Source organism: Microcaecilia unicolor, chromosome 6, assembly GCF_901765095.1.
Source record: "Microcaecilia unicolor chromosome 6, aMicUni1.1, whole genome shotgun sequence".
Lineage (NCBI taxonomy): Eukaryota > Metazoa > Chordata > Amphibia > Gymnophiona > Siphonopidae > Microcaecilia > Microcaecilia unicolor.
In genome coordinates, this window is record NC_044036.1 from 179,174,110 (window position 1) to 179,190,820 (window position 16,711).

A 16,711-nucleotide genomic window follows, 5' to 3' on the forward strand; every position below is an offset into this window, starting at 1 on the left:
AAGGGGAAAGTTCAACTTCCAGGAATTAGGTACAATGAATTAATACAACAGCTTCTCTCCGGGGAACATGAATATTCAAAGAATTTTGTACAAAACATTAGGTCCATGGGAGCTAACATTGCACCACCACCCAGATATGGCCCTTATTTTTTCGAATTAATGGTACTGTTTACCATAGAACAGCAGCAAGCAGTACATCCTCAAAATGACAAAGACAATTTGCTCAATTATGTATTCGTGATCCTAATGATGCAGCCGTTCAGAGACTACGAATCTCAACAAATGCACACATCAACCATACATTAATGAGACAATTAAGCGATTTTATGGCATGGGAAAATCCATTTGCAGATGCATGCAAGATGTTGTATGAAGTAGAAAATGAATGCATTTGCAAAGCACAACGAAGAAGAATAGAACCTCCAACAGTTTCAATGGCCATTGTTCAAGATCGCAAAAATGATTCAAGACGATACAATGCCCCTAGAGCCAATGAGGTGGCTTTCATTTTTCAAAATACAGATGGGGAACCTCCCTTACATAGAGATCTGATAATACATTGCCGAAACAAGCCAAATGAAGAAAACAAAACTGAGATAATCAGTGTGTTGGACCCCAATCTAGAAGCTATGGTATATCCATTACTCTTTCCTTGTGGAGATCAGAGCTGGAGGATACATATTCCTTTGTCTAAACAACCAAAATGTATAATGCACCTCCGTCGCAAATCAAACAACCCAAGACTAAGAGTTACGCAAATGCAGTACTATGGGTACCGTTTGGCAATAGACGAATTCAATCCTTTTCTTAGTGCAGGAAAACTAACGCAACAATATTTTGTGGATGCATATATTAAAACAGAGGCAAACAGACTTAATTATATTCGACAAAATCAAAAACTTAAGAGTTGAAAAATACTCTGGGTTAATGGACCACCTTGCAAGTGAAGCTGCAAATGGAGGATTTACACCTGGCCAGGCATTTATTTTACCATCATCATTTGCTGGCAGCCCAAGAAATATGCATCAAACGTTTCAGGATGCAATGGCGTATCCGTGTCTAGAATGGGATAAAAGATGCAAAAACATACTAGATGAAATAGCACCCTTATGCACAAGAACCGCACGTAAGCATAACTCGATACCATGGTTCAACGATGAACTGAAAAAGTTAAAAACACAATCCAGGAAACTTGAACGAGTATGGAGAAAACCAAAAGATGAACATACACTCAACACATGGAAACAAATATACAGGAAATACAAATACGCAATAAGACAGACCAAAAGATCATACTATAAAACCAAAATAGGGACAGATTACAAAGACTCGAAAAAATTATACCAACTTGTGAACAAACTCCTACACACCAACTTGGTTACTACAACAAATAAAGACATCCCATCGGCAGATAAACTTACTAAATATTTCAATGAAAAAATTGTAAACCTACGCAATACGCTACCTCAGAACAACACCGACATCGAAAACTTCCTTAGTGAGTTGGACCCAACCTTTGGAGAATACCCGGCTGACCGAACCTGGACAAACTTCGCTCTCCTTACTATCAAACAGTTACCCAAGGGATTAGCAGGTTCTCCAACACTGTAAACTAGATACCTGTCCCAACTACCTAATGAAATCCGCCCCTGAACGCTTCATAGCAGACCTCACATCCCACCTAAATTACATGCTTCAGCAAGGCCTCTTCCCCAAGGAAAATGGCAATATCCTACTCACCCCTATACCAAAAGATACCAAGAAAAAGACAAGTGAAATCACTAACTACCGTCTAGTAGCATCTATCCCGTGGTAGTCAAATTGATGGAAAGCATGGTAACCAAACAACTCACAGACTACATATACAAATTCTCAATATTACACGAGTCAGAGTCAGGATTTCGCCCCCTCCACAGCACTGAAACAGTACTACTCACTCTCCTTGTCAAATTCAAGCAGGAGATAGCAATAGGCAACAACATCCTCCTCCTCCATTTCGACATGTCTAGTGCTAGATGTCTAGTGTCAGATTGCCTTTCCATAAGCTGAAACTGGAAGAAATACACTTCATGAAATAATACAGTTTTCAGGCTCAGAAACCCACTGTTTCATCACACTTAGTTTGTACACCACTCTGTACTGTTTTGTCAGCTAGGGCAGTCCAGTAAGTTACAATAAACTATAAACTGTAACTTCAGTTTTTCCATATTGGAGATCCATTATATTTAGATATTCATTCATATTCATTGTAGTAATCCTGAAAACCTGACTTGTTAGGTGTGCCTTCAGAAGATAGTTGAGGAGCCCTGGTGTAGAGAAAGGTGCTATCCCTGCCAAGGAGTGTAGACTCTGCCTTTATTGTATCCACAAAGAGACCAATGATCAGGCATCCAGGCATTGGAATAGACCCTGGAACTCCTGTTTGGCAGTGCACATTGTTGCTTTTAGGCTATTGAGCTAGCCATCCATTTGGCCATTTCTTATGTAGCTTAGTAGTGCCATGGCATTATGAGCATTCTTCGAGGACGAGCAGGCCTATTTATTCTCACAAGTGGGTGACGCTGACTGCGTCGCCCAGTTCAGGGTTTATGACAAGCAAAAGCATAGCTTTGTGGAGTTCGAAACTCGCTTCACCTCACCTGCGCGAGTGCCTTCTCTGCCCGCTGCAAGAATGCAGTGAGCTCGGTTCTTTTTCTACCACGGTAAGGAGAGGGTTTTTTTTTACCGTTTCGTCTCCTCACATTGCTCTGTCCAAAGAGCTTCTTTTGTGCCTTCCAGCATTTTTTTAGCCTTTATTGAGTTCCCATTTGTGGAACCCCCTCTTATTTTGTTCCTTTATTTTCTTAGTTTCTTTTTTTCCTCAGTTTTAAGTTTCCTTGTGTTTTTCATCGTCACATGGCCGTTTTTAGGCCTTGATTTTGACTGGGTTCTTCCTCTTTATTTTTCTGGTGCCTTGTCCCTTTTTCAGATACCATCACTTCATTTGATTTGGTTGCGGAAGCTTTTCCGTCCATGTCCTCGAAGGTTCCCAGTGGCTTCAAGCGCTGTATCCTGTGCAGTCGGGCAATCTCTGGGAAAGACACCCATTCTTGATGTCTTCAGTGTCTTGGGCCCGACCATAGCCTGGCTAACTGTGTACTTTATCTTCATATGAAGAAGAGAACCCAGGTTTCCAGAGAGGCTGAACGCAAGAGGATTTTTGGATGTCGAGCATTGCACCATTGGGACAGTCGGTAAGCATGGCTGCTGCTAGACCCTTAGACACTGGGAGCAGTGATGCATCGTGTGGGTCTCCACCTGCCTCGAGGCCTCCCGCTATGCAGAGCCCCCAGGACCGTCTGCAGTCGGACCCGACCCTGAGGCGATGTGAGAGTTCGATGTTGTCCTCGGCACCGAGGAGCCTTTGATGACAAGCTTTGGGCTAATGCCAAGAATTGTCGTCATCGATTGCCCTTGACTCATGGTGCCAGGAGTTCCAGAGCGTTGAGGGATTTGGCACCCAAGAAGTGTCAGCGCCAGGAGGACCACTCTCCCTCCATACAGGAGGTGCTGATGCGTCAGTCTCCCAGCAGCCGAGACCCAGCTCCTGTATTGTCCCCATCAGTTCTGCAACCTGCTCCTTAACCGGCAGTCCAGCCTTTCCTGGTGATGGCTCTCTATGAGCACATCTGGGCCTTGCTCCCTGAGCTGCTGGATGGTCTATTGCAATGGTATGCATTGGGGGGGGGGGCTGCGCCTACAGTGCCTCCCGTTGCGGCAGCTGCTTGGCCCTCGTCCTGCATTGCGACGTCCAACACCATGCCGCATGCGGCCCCAGTGTCGAATGCCATCCAAGCTGGAACTTCCTCATCGTTTGTGGAGGAAGCTTCGCTAGTGTCGAGGTGGGAACCAGCTTCTCAATGCCATTCTTGAGAATGTTGCTTCTCCCCATCGAGGCAGGTTCGGTCTCTACACTCCCACTCGGAGGAATTATCTGACACCGAAGAGGAGCTCTTAAGGGATTCAGAAGAGGATCCAAGGTACTTTTCCTTAGATAAGTCCTATGGAATTCCCTCTGAACCCTCTCCTCCACTTGAAAGGAGAAGATCTGCACCTGGAGAGTCTTTCATTCGCTTCTTTTGCCAAGGAAATAGCTGATGCCATTCCATTTCCTTTGGAAGTGGAGGTCGAGCCCAGGGCCAAGATGCTCAAGGTCCTGGATTAAGAGTCTCCTCCAAGGGAGGCTGTGACTATCCCTCTCCACAAGGTACTCCAGGAAGTCCTTGTACGGAATTGGGAGTCCCCTCTGTGGGTCCCAGTACTGCCCAAGAAGATCGGTACCATGTACCGGATCCACAACACACCTGGATTTGATAAGTCTCAGTTGCTTCACAATTCCATCTGCCCTTAAAAGAGCCAGAATTTCTAGGGATTATGCCTCGGTTCCACTAAGCAGAGAAGCTGAGACATTGGATTCTTTTGGTAGAAAGATGTTTCAGGCCTCTATGCTTGTGTCATGTATCCAGTCTTACCAGCTCTTCACAAGCTCATTTGCGAGACTCGGTGTGCAAGATACTGGATTTAGCTGACACACCCCCACAGGAGCAACATGAGTCACTTGGCCATTCAGCAGAATGCATGCCAGAAGTACTTGGCCAGGGGCGCTTACGACACTTTTGATGTGGTATCCAGGAACTCTGACCAAAGTATAGCAATGCACAGACTCTCATGGCTGGGTGCTTCTGACTTGGAATAGTCAGTTCAGCAGAGGTTGGCAAGTCGAGGAGGTGTCTGTTTTACTCTCACAAGAGTAGGTACGCCACCTCTTCTCTCCAGCCTGTTCAGGCTCAGCCCCAGTGCACTCATTCTCGTAAACTGTGAGCACCCAAGGCCTCCGCTGCTCCCCAGTCAAAGCAAGGGATGAGCTTTTGACTGCCTGCAGCAGAACATAGCTACTGTCAAAGTGTCCATCCCAATGACTTGTTGGTGGAGGGGAAGCGGAAGTTTTTTTTTTTTTTTCAAGAAAGTTGGCCCTTTATAACCTCGACCAGTGGGTTCTCCAAATAGTCCGCCTCGGATACACCCTCAGTATCAGAAACCTCCAAATTGCCCCCAGAGAGCTCATTCCTTCAGCACAAGCAGGTACTTGCAGAGGAACTCTCAGCCCTTCTGCGGTTGAGCCAATTCCACTAGGGGAAGAACGGCGGGGATTCTATTCCAGGTACTTCCTTGTTCAAAAGAAAACAGGGATTCATCCCATCCTAGACCTAAGGGCCCTGAACAAACTCCTGGTCAAAGAAAAGTTCAGGATTGATGCCCCTCTTCAAGACACTGAAAGTATCTACGATTTTGGCTGGAAACACATCACTACCAGTACCTTGTGTTGCCTTTTGTCCTTGCATCAGCTCCCAGGTTTTTACTAAATATCTAGCGGTAGTTGCAGCGTCACTTTGCATACTGGGAGTCCATATGTTCCCTTATCTCAACGATTGGCTGGTGAAGAGCACCTCAGAGGAGGGTGGTCAGCAGTCTGTGCAGAGGACCATTCGGGTGCTAGAGTTACTAGGGTTTGTTTTGAACTACCCCAAATCCCTCCTTCAACTTGCCCAACAATTGAAATTCATAGGAACCTTGCTTGACACACAGAAGGTTCTAGCTTACCTCCTGGAGTAGAGAGCAGACACTTTAGTCGCATTGGCTTCCAAGGTTTGAGCCGCTCAGCAGGTCACGGCTCAGCAGATGTTGAGGCTCTTGGGCCACACGGCTTCCACAGTGTACATAACCATGACACGTTTTCACATGAGATGAGCCCAATGGAACCTGAATTCTCAGTGGTAACAATCCACGGGAAATATGGAAGATGTCATTTGCGTGTCCTCAGATCCAATTTGACTCTGGAACTTCCATTCCAAATACCTCAGCTGCAAAAGGTGCTGACGACAGATGCATCTCTCCTGGGTTGGGGAGCGCAAGTGGATGAGCTCCACACTTAAGGTTTTTGGTCCGCCCAGGAAACAAACCTTCAGATCAATCTCCTGGAGCTCCAGGCAATCTGGAACGCTCTAAAGGCTTTTGGAGATCTGCTGTCTCACCAAATTGTGCTCATTCAAACAGACAACTAGGTTGCTATGTATTACACCAACAAGCAGGGGGCATTTTATCAGACCCTGTGTCAGGAGGCCATGTAGATGTGGCATTGGGCTTGCCAACAAGGCATGTACCTGCGAGCCAGTTATCTGGCCGGCAGAAACAACAACCTGGCCGACAGTTTGAGCAGGCTTATGCAACCGCACGAGTGGTCTCTCAGCATGACTGTTATCTGTAAGATCTTCCGAGCGTGGGGCACCCCCTCAGTGGATCTCTTTACCTCTCAAATCAATCACAAAGTCCCCCAGGCTTCAGATCCATGCAGACTAGCATTGGATGCCTTCCTTCTCCATTGCAGGACAGGTCTGCCGAATGCATATCCTCCCTTTCCGCCAGTGGTGAAAACCTTGTTGAAACTCGAGCAAAACCACAGAATTATGATTCTGATCGCTCCATACTGGCCTCGACTGGTTCCCTCTACTTCTGGAGTTATCCTATGAAGAACTGTGGCGATTGGAGTGTTTTCCGACCCTCATAACCCAGAACAAGGGATCTCTTCTACATCCCAACCTTCATTCTCTGGTTCTCACAGCTTGGATGTTGAGAGTGTAGAATTTGCTTCTTTGGGTCTTTTGGAGAGTTTCTCCCGAGTCTTGCTGGCTTCCAGGAAAGATTCATCTGAGAGATGTTATTTTTTTCACATGGTGGAAGTTTGCCATCTGGTGTGAGAGCAAGGCTCTGTTTAAATACCTTTTACACTTAACAGAGTCTGGTCCAAGACCAACTCTGTAAGGGTTCACCTCGCTGCAATTAGTGCTTATCATCATGTAGAACGTAAGCCCATCTCTGGACAGCATCTAGTTGTTTGTTTCATAACAGATTTGCTTTTCTCAAAGCCCCGTGTCAAACCTCTGCCAGTGTCAAGGGACCTCGACGTTGTTCTCACCCAGCTGATGAAAGCTCCTGTCGAGCCACTGGATTCCTGCCATCTGAAGTACTTGACCTGGAAGGTCATTTGCTTGGTGGCTCACACTTGTTTTTGAATTTTTTAATATTAATAAATAAACTTTTATAAAGTATCACATACCATGTAAAATGAGTTTATCTTGTTGGGCAGACTGGATGGACCGTACAGGTCTTTATCTGTCGTCATTTACTATGTTACTATGTTACTTCAGCTCATAGAGTCAGTGAGCTTCAGGCCTTAGTAGTGGATGTACCTTATACTAAGTTCCATCACAACAGAGTAGTCTTCTGCACTCACCCTAAGTTCCTGCCGAAGTTGGTGTCGGAGTTCCATCTGAACCAGTCGATTGTCTTGCCAACATTCTCTCCCTGATCTCGTGCCCATCCTGGCTTTCCACACCTTGGTTTGCAAGAGAGCATTGGCCTATTACATGGAGCGGGCCAAGCCCCTCAGACATTCCGCCCAACTTTTTATTTATTTTGATCCCAGCAGGATGGGGGTTGCTATCGGGAAACGCACCATCTCTAATTGGCTGGCAGACTGCATTTCCTTCACTTATGCCCAGGCAGGGCTGACCCTGGAGGGTCATGTCAGGGCTCATAATGTCAGAGCCATGGTTGCGTCGGTAGCCCACTTGCGGTCAGCTTCCATTGAAGAAATTTGCAAGGCTGCGACGTGGTCTTCAGTCCACACATTCTCATCTGATTACTGCCTGGAGCAGGATAGCCGTCTCAACATCCAGTTCGGGCAGATAGTGTTGCAGAATCTATTTGACGTCTAGAATCCAACTCCATCCCCCCACTTCCCCCCGGCCCATTTTATTCTTTCCCGGTTGCACTCTAACTGAACTTGTATATAGTTTCAGGTTAATCTGCTTTATGTCCTCGCTGTTGCAAGGCCCAGTTAACCAATGTTTGTTTGTTTTCGGTGAGCCTAGATGCTAGGGATTCCCCACATATGAGAATAAATAAGACTGCTTATACTCGAAGAAAATGAAGATACTTACTGTAGCGTATATTCTCCGAGGCCTGCAGGCCTTATATTCTCACAATCCCTCCCACCTCCCCTTTGAATTGTCTCCTATTTTTTATTTTTATTGTTTTGCTGTAATATATAACTGAGCTCACTGCGTTCTTGCAGCGGGCGGAAAGGCACTCGCATATGCACGGTGGAGCATGTCTGGCTCCACAAAGCTCTGTGCTTGTCATAAGTCCTGGACTGGGCGATACGGTTGGCGTCACCCACTTGTGAGAGTATAAGGCATGTCCTTGGAGAATACCTGCTACAGGTAAGTATCTTTGCATTACTGTACACAGTTTGACTGGCTCTTAGACTTCAGTGAAGCCCACTAATGTTTACTCTTTCTTTCAGTACGTGACCAGCTGTTACTGGGCATTGTTTGATGGCCATGGTGGCCCAGTAGCTGCAATATTGGCCTCCAGCTATCTACAGTGCTGCATTAAGCACAATCTAGAATGGATTATGGAGGGTCTTACAGGGACTCAACCTCCCATGCACCTGAACAGACAGTGCATTTACCAAAGTGACCCCCAACTTGTGGAAGCAAAGGGCATTTGTCATGACCATTTGGTGATAGGAGCATTGGAAAATGCATTTCGGGATTGTGTAAGTAATACTGATTAATGTGGCAAAACCATATCCGTTTACAAGTCATTGTGAGTGCATATTCTGTGTCATCTGGCTGCACCATTCTGAACACATGTTTATGTCCTATATAATAATTCTCACCTCCAACGTTCTAATGTGCCTGGTACCGTGGCTCCCTCGGAGGTGGTCTGCTAGGCAGTTTAGAATGCACTGACGTCAGTGATGTCACTGACAGCTGATTCCAAGGCAAGGGGAGGACTCCTCCCCCTGCCTGGGAAACAGCTGTCAGTGCCCCCCCCTTGGCAAAACGCCCAAGCCGCTGCCCTGCAAAACCGCGAGCCAGGCAGGGGGAGGAGTAGGGGAAACACCCAAGCCCCTCCGCCCCGGCGCAGCACCCAAGCCTCTACCCCCCCCCCTCGACGCATCACCCAAGACCCTCCCCCCCGGCGCATCACCAAAGCCCCTACCCCCCCCCCCCCCCCTTGGGCACATCAACTCCCTCGCCACCCGTAGCCGCCAATACTAACGCTGTCCGGCTGCTGCTGCTTCTCCTGTGGAGCAGCAGCGGCTGGTACAAAAAGAAAAAAGCCAGAAAAAGATTTTTAACCTGAAACGCGGCTCCGTAGACAGCCATCTGGCATTGGCTGTCGTCACTGCAGCCGCTCCTCCTCTCCCCTCCATGTCACTGCCCCTGCAGGAAGACCCCGGAGGAGCGCAGCGACGTCAGAGGGGAGAGGAGGAGCGTCTGCAGAGATGACAGCCAATGCCAGATGGCTGTCTATGGAGCCGTGTTTCAGGTTTAAAATCTTTTTTTTGGCTTTTTTCTTTTTGTACCGGCCGCTGCTGCTCAACAGGAGATGCAGCAGCGGCCGGACAGTGTTATTATTGGCGGCTGCGGGTGGCGATGGGGTTGATGTGCCCGAGGGGGGGGGTAGGGGCTTGGGTGATGCGTTGGGGGGGTAGGGGTTTGGGTGATGCACCGAGGGGGGAAGGGAGGGTCACTGGACATGGGTGGCTGGAGGGGGGCAGGGGAAGGGGAGGGTCGCTGGACATGGGTGGCTGCAGGGGGGGAAAGGAGAGGAGGGTCGTTGGACATGGGTGGCTGCAGGGGGGCAGGGGAGAGGAGGGTCGCTGGACATGGGTAGCTGCAGGGGGAGAGGAGGGTTGCTGGACATGGGTGGCTGCAGGGGAGAGAGGAGGGCCGCTGCACATGCGTGGCTGCAGGGGCAGAGGAAGGTTGGTGGGGAGGGGGTCCTGAGACCAGATGGGTGGCTGCAGGGGGGGCAGGGGAGACAGGAAGGACGCTGCAGGGGGGGGGGGGGAGATTACCTTGCTAGCGCCCGTTTCATTGCCTACCGAAACGGGCCTTTTATACTAGTTTATTAATATTTGTGGATCGCCTTTTTGAGTGTATAAAGAGTGGAGGAGTGGCCTAGTGGTTAGGGTGGTGGACTTTGGTCCTGGGGAACTGAGGAACTGAGTTTGATTCCCGGCACAGGCAGCTCCTTGTGACTATGGGCAAGTCACTTAACTCTCCATTGCCCGCTGCGTTGAGCCTGCCATGAGTGGGAAAGTGTGGGGTACAAATGTAACAAAAAAAAAAAAAAAAGCAATTTACAATTTAAAATCCAAAAAATAATAGAAGAGTGCCAAAAAATTTAAAGGAAAGAATATAAACATACCGGAGAGCTGTCATACATACTGTATACCAAACTGCACCAAGCACCTGCCGCCCTCATTGACTCACTTAGAAAATGATTTGGTGAAGAGAAGTTTTCAAGTTAATCTTAAATGTTTTAAGGAAGGTTCAGACCTAATATTCAAAGGGAGGTTATTCCAAAGACAAGGGGCCATAAAATAAAATGCACGCTTCCTCAGCAACCCTCCAGACCGGTCAAGACGCTTGGGTTATGTACTCCTACCAGCAGAGGGAGACTGAGAAAACACTGAACTTTGAACACTGCCTATATAACCTGTGCAGTCCTTCCACTAGCCAGTATTTTCTCAGTCTCAGCAGAGGTAGCAGTACATCCTGTGCAGTCTGCAACGGTCTGGTGAGGTAGTGTTATTGATAGAGAAGGGATTTGCTCCGTTTGGGGGCTGATCTTCTTTTATTTTTCAGTTCCCTGTACGTGTGTTAAAAAAAAATAAAGAGAATTTTGTGCTTCGGGGCTCTGGGTCCGGTGAGGCTCACTATTCCCCTTGGGGTGTCACACCTGCTAGTCGGGTCCCTCCCCCGGTGCTGCTCTCTTCCTCTCTGAGGGTGGCAGCTTTGTGCCTCGGCTGCTTTCTTAGTACTGCAGCCTTGAGTGCCCTACAATCAGCAGCTGCCATATTGTACTCTGTTTCTATCAGGGTAGTGATATTTCGGGTCCATGTGCCTGTGCTGAGAGGGAGAGCAGCGCGACCATTGTGTTTAATTGTTTGGCTGAAGCAGGTCGTCGTTGGTGCGGCGCTGTGGTCTTCGTGTCTCTTTCGAGTGCGCTATGGCGGCAAGCTCCTCCGTTGCCGTGCGTGTTCCCGACGTGGGATAGAGACACCGGGCGGTCCGTGCCGTCTCTGCGGCGAGCCGAAACAGCTGTCCGCGGCTCCTCCAGTTCTGTCCGCTAGAGTTCAAAAGTGCAGTACCCGAAGTTTTTCTAGAGTCCCCTTGTCATTCGCGGGCCAAGAAGGCGGCCGTGCGGGAGACTTTGCTGCGTCTCCTCAGTCTGGGAGCAGTTGTTTCGGTTCCTCCAAGTCAGCAACGCTCGGGCTGTTATTCGATCTATTTTGTAGTAAAGAAAAAGGAAGGTTCCTTTTGGCCTATTCTAGATCTCAAGAGGGTCAATGCGGCACTAAAGGTCCCGTCCTTTCACATGGAGACACTGCGGTCAGTCATTGTTGTGGTTCGGCAGGGAGAGTTCCTGACTTCCTTGGATTTGACAGAGGCTTACCTTCACATTCCCATTCGTCCGTCGCATCAGCGTTTTCTTCGATTTGCTGTGTTAGGGAAGCATTTTCAGTTTTGTGCCCTGCCTTTCGGTCTCGCAACAGCCCCTCGCACCTTTTCCAAAGTCATGGTGATGGTAGCGTCGGCGCTGCGTCGGCAGGGGGTTCTGGTGCATCCGTATTTAGACGACTGGCTGATTCGGGCCAAGTCGAGAGCGGAGAACGAAGCAGCTACCGCTCAATTGGTGGAGTTGCTGGAATCTCTTGGTTGGGTAGTGAACCTCAGCAAGAGTCATCTAGTTCCGGCACAGTCTCTGGAATATCTGGGGGTGCGTTTCGAGACAGGCAACGGTCGAGTGTTTTTACCATCTCTTCGGATTCGCAAGCTGCAGGATCTGATTCGTCATTTTCTTGCGGAATCTCTCCCGACGGCGCAGGATTATCTGCAGGTGCTGGGAATGATGGCGGTGACTATAGAGGTGGTGCCCTGGGCCAGGGTTCACATGTGGCCGTTGCAGACAGCTCTGCTCAGTCGGTGGTCTCCGCAGTCGCAGGATTTAGAGGTGCGCTTGCCCCTGAGTGCAACCCCCCGTCTCAGCCTCCGCTGGTGGCTGAACACGCGCAACCTGGAGAAGGGAATGCCTTTGGAACCCCCAGTGGGTGGTTCTCACCACAGACGCCAGCCTCTCAGGATGGGGGGCTCATTGTCTCGGACAAGTAGCGCAAGGGCGCTGGTCCTCGGAGGAAGCTCAGTGGTCCATCAACCGGTTGGAGACTCGGGCCATTTGCTTGGCTCTTCAGCCAGTCTCTGCTCCTAGCCAAGGTGGTCAGGGTGCTTTGCGACAATGCCACAGCCGTAGCGTACGTCAACCGGCAGGGAGGCACAAAGAGTCGCGCGGTCACGGAGGAAGCGACCCAGTTGTGCCAATGGGCAGAAGTCTATCTTCAGGCTCTGTCGGCGGCCCACGTAGCAGGGGTGGACAACATGGACGTGGACTTTCTGAGCAGAAATACTCTAGATCCCGGCGAATGGTCTCTACATCGATCGGTTTTCAATCGCATTGTGGCGGTATGGGGTCTGCCAGTGATGGATCTCATGGCAACAGCGGGAAATGCACAAGTACAGCGGTTCTACAGTCGCAGACGAGATCCTCGGTCGGAAGGAATAGACACCCTTCTGCTACCGTGGCCGCAGGGGCTACTGTATGTCTTTCCTCCGTGGCCATTAGTCGGAAGGATAGTTCAGCGCATCGAACGTCACTCGGGACAGGTAATTCTGATAGCTCCAAATTGGCCCCGTCGTCCGTGGTTCGGAGATCTGGTGCCTCTGGCAGTAGCAGATCCTCTTCCGCTAACAGAGACTGTATTGTTGTGTCACGGTCCGATTGTTCTGTCGGACCCGTCTCCATTCTCTCTTATGGCCTGGCTCTTGAAAGGCACAGGTTGAAGAAGAAGGGCTTTTCTTCTAGGGTTATTGCTACGATGTTAAGTTCCCGCAAGCAGTCCACATCCCTGGCGTACGTTCGAGTCTGGAGACTTTTTGAGCACTGGTGTCGAGATCGGGGTGTGAGGCCTCTGAGTTCCTCGGTTCCGGAAGTGTTGGAGTTTTTGCAAGATGGTTTGGACAAGGGTTTGGCTTTGTCTACTCTGAAGATGCAGGTAGCGGCTTTGTCTTCTTTTCGTGGAAAGGTCCAGGGTAGGTCTTTAGCTTCTGCACCGGATGTAGTACGTTTTCTGAAGGGTGTTAAGTTGCTTCGGCTTCCCCGTCGTCAGTTGGTTCCTCCGTGGGATTTGAATCTTGTTTTAGAGGCTTTGGTCAGGCCTCCGTTTGAGCCTCTAGTCTCGGCTACGGTCAAAGATTTGTCCTTGAAAACGGTGTTTTTGGTAGCTATTACGTCAGCGCGTAGGGTTTCGGAACTTCATGCTTTGTCTTGTAGGGCTCCTTATCCTTTTCCAAGGAAAGGGTCTCCTTGAGGCCAGTGCCCTCCTTTTTGCCCAAGGTAGTTTCGGAATTTCATGTGAATCAGACCATTTCTTTGCCAGTTTTAGGGAGTTTGGCAGGGGATTCGGAGCAGCGGCGGCTTGCTAAGTTAGATGTGAAGCGAGCTTTGCGTTATCTGTCTAGAACTCGGGAGTTCAGAGCCTCGGATCGGCTGTTCGTGCTTCATGGCAGTCCAAAGAAGGGGGCTGCGGCTTCCAAGGCCACTATAGCCCGGTGGTTGAAGGAGACGATTGCGTCTGCTTACGTCTTGAGGGGCCGGGCAGTACCTAAAGTCTTTTCAGCTCATTCCACGAGGGGAGTAGCGGCCTCTTGGGTGGAAAGTAGTATGATCCCCCCGCTAGATATTTGTCGGGCGGCGGTTTGGTCCTCTTTGCATTCGTTTGTCAAGCATTATAGGATTGATGTTCATGCGAAGGAAGAAGCGAGTTTCGGGGCAGCTGTTTTGTCCTCTGGTCTTAGAGGGTCCCGCCCATAGATTGTTACTGCTTTGGTACGTCCCAAGCGTCTTGACCGGTCTGGAGGGTTGCTGAGGAAGGTGAAATTAGATCTTACCTGCTAATTTTCTTTCCTCTAGTCTAGACCCTCCAGACCTGTCAAGGGCTCGCCCAGTATGTTCTTTCGGCCAGAAGGGGTTCTTTCAGTATAGTGTTGCGTTTGGCAGCTGATGACTGTTGTTCAAGTAATTTCAGACGCCTTGATCCAGCTTCTGTTCTGGTGTGGCTCAGTTCCAGGTGTGGCTTGGTCTGTGGCCTGCCTGTGGAAGCACATGGAAGATATTGGAATTTTGCTATGCCCACGTACAGGGTTCTGGTTAGTTTTATTTGTTCTCTGCTTTGTTAGAGTTATACTGGCTAGTGGAAGGACTGCACAGGTTATATAGGCAGTGTTCAAAGTTCAGTGTTTTCTCAGTCTCCCTCTGCTGGTAGGAGTACATAACCCAAGCGTCTTGACCGGTCTGGAGGGTCTAGAGGAAAGAAAATTAGCAGGTAAGATCTAACTTCACCTTCCTTGTCGCTTTGCAATAGGCTTGTCTTGGACTTGACAAGGTTAGTCTATGATCTTTCATAGAATGCAGACATCAAGCAAGTGTTTAAGAAATAGTCAACTTTATCAAATAATCCAGGAGACCCTGTAGGAATTGCCTTATGAGCCAGAGTGAGGATTTTAAACTGAATTCGTGAATGTATAGGAAGCCAATGTAGTTTTTACAACAGTGATGTAACATGATCTCGACATCTAGCAAAACACAGCATGTGAGCTGCTGTATTTTGAAGAGTCTGTAATCTCTTTATTTCTACATTTGAAGTACCAGCATAGATATTACAGTAGTTCAGCTGAGAACCAACAAATCCATGAAATAACGTGTGCAATGCATTAAAATCGAGAAGGCCCCTAACAGATTTTAACTTTCAGAGGCAAAAACCCTCACTTGACTGAAGATATATGGCTCTGAAAACTGAGTTTAGAGTACAAAATAACTCTAAATTGATTAACCTTTTGAATTGGAGTACTAAATGAAAAAGGAATAATGGGATGTACACATGGAAAGCTGTGGACAACGTGCAAGCAGATTTCCTGAGCAGGCACACTTTGGATCCTAGGGAGTGGTCCCTGCATGAGACTGCCTTCAAGCACATAGTGCAGGCATGAGGCAGACTACAAATGGATCTGTGGGGCATACACAGGTAACACTCTTGGGATGTTACTGGGAATGTCACACTTAATATAGATTACAAAAGAATGTAGACATGGAAGGTAGTGTCAGAAGCAAATATGTGTTCTCCGAGGAAAGCAGGCTTATAGATTCTCACAAGTGGGTGATGCCGACCTGCATTGCCCAGTTCGGTAAAACCGTGGTAGAAAAACTGAGACCGCATTCTTGCGGCGGGCGGGAAGGCACTCACTCATATGTGGTAGAGTTTTGTGGAACACGAGACACAATCCATCCGCGCATGAGTGAGTGCCTTCCTGCCCACCGTGAGAACTCTGTCTCCTCAGTTCTTTTTCTACCACGGTGAGCAGAGTGTGTGGGTTTTTTTTTTTTACCGTCTCCTCATTTTCGCTTTGTCCAAGGAGCTTTTTTGTGGCTTTCGGCAATTTTTTTTGTCCTGTATTGTGTTTCTGTTTGTAGAACCCCCTTTAAAAAATTTTTTTTTTAAAGTTTCTAGCTTATTTTGCCTAGTTTTTTCTTTTCTTTTTCGTCGTCATTCAGCTGCTTTTAGGCCTTGACTTCGGCCTGGATTTTTCCTTTTATTTTTGCTGTGCTTTGCCCCTTTTTCAGGTACCATCACTTCCTTTAATTAAGCCGAGGAAGGTTTTCCTTCCGTGTCTACGAAGGTTCCAATTGGCTTTAAGCGCTGTACCCGGTGCAATCAGACGATCTCTGGGATAGACCCATTCTTGGTGTCTTCAGTGTCTCGGGCCCGACTATAGCCCCACTAACTGTGTTCTTCCTTCGTATGAAGAAGAGGACCCAGGTTTCCAGAGAGGCCCAATGAAAGGATTTTTGGAGCCAAGTTCGGTTCCTCAGCGTTTGGATCAGCATCAAGGTCGGAGGTGTCAGCATCAACATTGAGCATTCCAACGGCATTGAGAGCGTCAGTAAGCATGGCTGCTGCTATTTCCTTAAACACTGGTGGCAGTGAAGCATTGAGTGGGTCTCCACCTACCTCGAGGGCTCAAGCTGGGCAGGAACCCAACCCCAAGGGGACGTGGATTCGACGTCATCCTCATCTGCACCAAGGTGCCTCGATAACAAGCCTTAGGCGAAGGCCAAGAAGCATTGTCTTCGATCGTCCTCGACGCATGGTGCCGGGAGCTCCAGGGCATCGAAGGATTTGGCACCTGAGAAGGTTCAGCACCAAGAGGATCACTCCCCCTTCATACAGGAGGTGGCAATGCGTCGGTCTCCAGCAGTCAAGATCCAGCCTCCACATTGACCCCAGCGGTTCTGCAATCTGTCACCCAAGCCGGCACTCCCTCAACGGTGGAGGAAGCTTCACCAGTGCTGAGACAAGAACTGACGTTTTGACGCCATTCTCGAGGACATGGCTCCTCTATGTCAAGGCAGGTTCAGTCTCGACACTCCTATCCGGAAGTATTGTCTGACATCGAACAGGAACACTCATGAGATTCCTATG

The 16,711-nt window shown here is 48.7% G+C and overlaps 1 protein-coding gene across 2 annotated transcripts in view; it reads left to right on the forward strand.

Annotated features, from left to right (window-relative positions):
* Positions 1 to 16,711, forward strand: part of PPM1M (protein phosphatase, Mg2+/Mn2+ dependent 1M) — a 105,507-nt gene that overhangs the window by 28,156 nt on the left and 60,640 nt on the right. The window contains exon 4 of one of the 2 annotated variants that reach the window (XM_030208566.1): positions 8,405 to 8,659. The exons of the other annotated variant lie outside the window; for it this stretch is intronic. Coding sequence (XP_030064426.1) covers positions 8,405 to 8,659 — 255 coding nt within the window. The remainder of the gene's footprint in view (positions 1 to 8,404; positions 8,660 to 16,711) is intronic. 2 annotated transcript variants of the gene reach the window in all.